The sequence below is a fragment of the Myotis davidii genome, unplaced genomic scaffold (genome assembly GCF_000327345.1).
Source record: "Myotis davidii unplaced genomic scaffold, ASM32734v1 scaffold120, whole genome shotgun sequence".
In the NCBI taxonomy this organism is placed as follows: Eukaryota; Metazoa; Chordata; class Mammalia; order Chiroptera; family Vespertilionidae; genus Myotis; species Myotis davidii.
The window spans coordinates 3,346,346-3,350,690 of NW_006294778.1; the positions used below are offsets into that span (position 1 = coordinate 3,346,346).

The following is a 4,345-nucleotide window of genomic DNA, read 5'->3' on the forward strand; positions in this document are numbered from 1 at the left end:
GGCACATACGCAAAGCCGTGGACTTAATTAGTCTTCACTATCCCTGCTCCTGGGCCATAATTGGTACTTGGTAATGCTTATCAAATTGAAGGGATTGAAATCAAAGGGCAACAGATATTAGAATCTGATTCAATAAACCAAGTAAAATTAGACTTTTATTTGTTGTTGTTGTTGTTAATGCTCACACAAAATTCAAATCTTGCATGAATTTTGGGACACCCTATATAATTACCCCCTAGTCTTTCTTCTTAAGTTTTATATAAACATATACTTTATAAATCTCCAAATATAGATTATTCCAAAATGAGATTACCTTGCTGCTTTTATTGTTTCTTCTGCAAGGCCTTCTTCTTTTACTAATTCTTCAAAATTTATAATATCTTCAAGATCAGGCACAAATCTACATAAGAATTTGAGAAAGAATTTATGAAGGCAAGATAAATAGGTACACTTGAAACAGAATAGTACTGTTGGACTCTAAACTTTTCAACTACATATTTGAAAAGAACTTTGCCTTTCAGTTATATTACTAATATCATCGCTTCAGTTCCAAAGTTGAATTTTATATATAAACTAGAGGCCCGGTGCACAAAAATTTGTGCACTCAGGAGGGTCCCTCAGCCCAGCCTGTGCCCTCTTGCAGTCTGGGACCCCTCAGGGAATGACCACCTGCTGGCTTAGGCCTGCTCCCCAGGGGATTAGGCCTAAGCTTTCAGTCAGACATCCCTCTGGCAGCCCGAGAGCCCTCGGGGGATGTCCACTTGCCTGGGGGAAGCAGGCCTAGCTGCAGTCAGACATCCTTAGCACTGCTGAGGAAGTGGGAGAGGCTCCCACCACCACCGCTATACTGGCAGCCGTCAGCCTGGCTTGTGGCTGAGCAGAGCTCCCCCTGTGTGAGCACACTGTCAACCAGGGGGCAGCTCCTGCATTGAGCTTCTGCCCCCTGGTGGTCAGTTTGTGTCATAGTGACCAGTGATTCCCAGTTGCTCTGCTGTTAGGGTCAATTTGCATATTACCCTTTTATTATATAGGATAATCAAATTTTAATCTTTAAAAATCACATAATCTTTAGAGCCATTTACAAACTGTATTGATAAATTAAAAGAGCAATAAAGATTTTCCAAAAGTCTGCTATAATCTTAAATTTTAAGAAAAATATTTTAACTAGCAGAAGTAATAGTTTTCTTCCATTTTTTATATCAAATTACATCAACAAGAAAAAAACCTTCTATACAATTCTAGAATAGATTTAAGTAACATAAAAATTTTAAATGGAATAAACAAAGCAAAAGTGATGTTTTATCCATACCTAATGGCATTGCTGCTACAATGAAGACCACCAGATCTTATCATTCGTACATAGCCCATAGCATTACCTTGAAAATTGCACACACAAAAAAATCAGATATAGTTATATGTAGTAGTAAACTATAAGGTGTCCACTCCTTAGTACCAAAAGACTCAGCTGTATTTTATTTCAGTTCTTGCTCCATAAAAATGAAACTTACATATTTGTACACTTAAAATATAAATATACATACTTACATACATCTATATTAAATCCTTTAAAAATAAATTAACTCATTTGATAAACTAAATGCTGACTACATTAAAATGCTTTTACTGTAATTTTTTCCCTCTCATATTGAGTCTATCAATTATTTCTCCACCAACAGTCTAATCATGCTTGAAAAACCTTTGATAAGTTACTCTAGTGAAAGAAAGCTAAGCTCAGACACTCACATAATTAGGTTATTTGTATGAAATATTTAATATATGAGATAGATTCTTGGGATTTGTACTTTATTTCCCAACACTGTGATTATAACTTACCAATTTGGCTGATGAGTTGCCTGAACTGATCAAGGTAGCTTTGCCCTTCTGGGGTTATTCCAAGTTTTCTGATGCCTCGATTGAATTTTTCTGCTCTTTCAAATGGATACTAAGAGAGATCATTTAAAGACTACTTTTAGTAATAAAGACCCCTAAAATATAAAATGCCTACCAAATCAACCAGGCCAATACCACTTTCCTCTCTAATTTTGTATTTCCACTGGGCTTAACAAATCACTCAAGTCTAATAAGAAAATTTATGGCACAAAACTACCAATGTTCAAAGACAGTATAAAATAATTTTTTTTACATAAGCTAAGGGGAATAATTATTAATGTCACCAAACTTAAGTTTCTCACCACCATTATTAGTCTCCAAACACCCAACTATTCTATCAGATAAATAAATGAAACCAACTCCTCCCTAGAAACATTTGTTCAGAGATGTGTGAATGCATTTCTGTGGGCTGAATAGGTATTAGGGACTTATATAAACACACTCTTCCCAAATAACACACATCGGCCAAGCTAAAATTTCTGGTAGCTATCACCAATAAGAAATTATTTTTCAAGTCTTAGGTGATTAGAAGATATAGGAAATGACTCATTTTTATTAATAACAAATGAAAACAATTCTTACACAATAATAGCATGGTTATTTCTTTGTCTGAATACTAGTAATTTCTATTTCAATAAAAATGAAAGTTAATATAATTATCTGATAACTTTAATCTATAATTTTATCATTTTATAAGCAGTATTTTTCTGCTCTGACATTGAAGAGAACTACCACGTAGTATATAAGACAGTTGGAACTAAGTGATGCTTAAGAAGGGTAATTAAAATAGTTCTGGATGTGGCAAATCAAATATATGACACAACTAAGGCTACTGGTTCTCTATCCAAGTGGCTATGTGCCTCTGTACTGTTACCACTTACAATTCTTTACCGCACTATGAGAAAACTCAGCCTGGAGGATGAAGAAAAAACAGCATTCTTATAAATTACTAGAGGCCCGGAGCATGAAATTTGTGCACAGGTAGGGTCCCTAGGCCTGGCCGGCAATCAGGGCCAATCGGGGCCTTCCGGCTGCCGGCTGGGGCTTCCCTTCCCTGGCTGCTGGCTGCCTGCTGGGGCCTTCCTTCATTCCACGCTGTCCCCTGGTGGTCAGTACACATCATAGCGAGCCATAGAACTCCTGGTCTCCCAGTTGAACTCCCATGGGGACACTCTGCATATTGGCCTTATATCTATAGATAGGTTGGAATGTCAATTGGTACAGTACGTATTCTAATTTTAAATACACATATTCTTTGCCCTAAAAATTTCTCTTCAAGGAATATGTCTTTCAGAAATAGTCTGTGAACACACAGATAAGGATGCTACCTGTAGCACTGTTTGTATCACTGAAAAATGATTTTAAAAAACTAAATATTCATCAGTGGGAGAAAGTTAAATAAATTTCGGTATACATCTTTACTATCAACTCTTAAAAAGAACGAGGTGGATTTATATGTACTGACATGTAATAAACACACTGTAAAACAATGTATATAGTATTATTCCATTTTTGTTAACCATTTGCTATACACACAACAATTGAACTGAACTACCTTAAAAAGATTATGTAAAATACCTTATGATCATTTTGGTCCTTGATTTCCCTGAAAAATCGAATATCTTTAATCAATCTGGATTTGATATGTTCATCATACATAAACTGGCTAAATATATAGAACTTCTTTTTCAAAAACTGGTATGTGAAATTAACCTATAAAATTGGAAAAATTAATATAAAAATTAATTTTAAATCAATATTACTGAATAATTATTTATATCATAAAGTCTAATATTTATAAAGTGTAATTTACATTGGACCTGAAATATTTAAAAAATTTTATTCCCTAACTTTACAGAACTTTCTATGAATTCCTCTTCAATATGTTTACTACAAAAGGAAAAGAAAGGAAGAAATGAAAAATACTTTCATAATAGGTCTAAGAACTATAGAAAGAATCACAATACCAGATTCAACACTCTTTAAATCATAAGCCAGTCAGAAGTTTCTATGTTTCTCCATCTATAAGATTACTTATGACTAACATTCATGTCTAGAATGATACTGAAGACAGTAAGCATTCAATTATTTATCAAATATTTTGAGCATTTCTTACATGCAAGTTATGTAAAACACAGTTCTCATCACGAAGTTTATAGTCTAACAGGAGTGACTATAGTTTATAGTCTAACAGTTTATAGTCTAACAGACATTTTAAACAGGTATACTTTAAAGAAGTTATTAAATCTCAACTGCAATTTCTAAACTGAGAAGTGTAGGTGCTTTGAGAATGAATAACAAAAGGCCTCAACTAAAAACCCTGAAAAACTAAGATTTGAGCTGAGATTAAAGTCAAAATAACATAATTAATTGTGACCTACAGATGGAAGTCCTGTACTAAATTCCATCCCTACCAACTTCAAATACTAATTGTTTTAGCACATGTATGCCATTT

At 34.1% G+C, this 4,345-nt stretch overlaps 1 protein-coding gene across 1 annotated transcript in view; it reads right to left on the reverse strand.

Annotated features, from left to right (window-relative positions):
* Positions 1-4,345, reverse strand: part of KIAA1033 (KIAA1033 ortholog) — a 56,924-nt gene that overhangs the window by 12,144 nt on the left and 40,435 nt on the right. Inside the window, exons 23-26 of the mRNA XM_015567578.1 lie at positions 3,469-3,603; positions 1,834-1,942; positions 1,310-1,376; positions 314-400 (exon numbers count right to left, since the gene is read on the reverse strand). Coding sequence (XP_015423064.1) covers positions 314-400; positions 1,310-1,376; positions 1,834-1,942; positions 3,469-3,603 — 398 coding nt within the window. The remainder of the gene's footprint in view (positions 1-313; positions 401-1,309; positions 1,377-1,833; positions 1,943-3,468; positions 3,604-4,345) is intronic.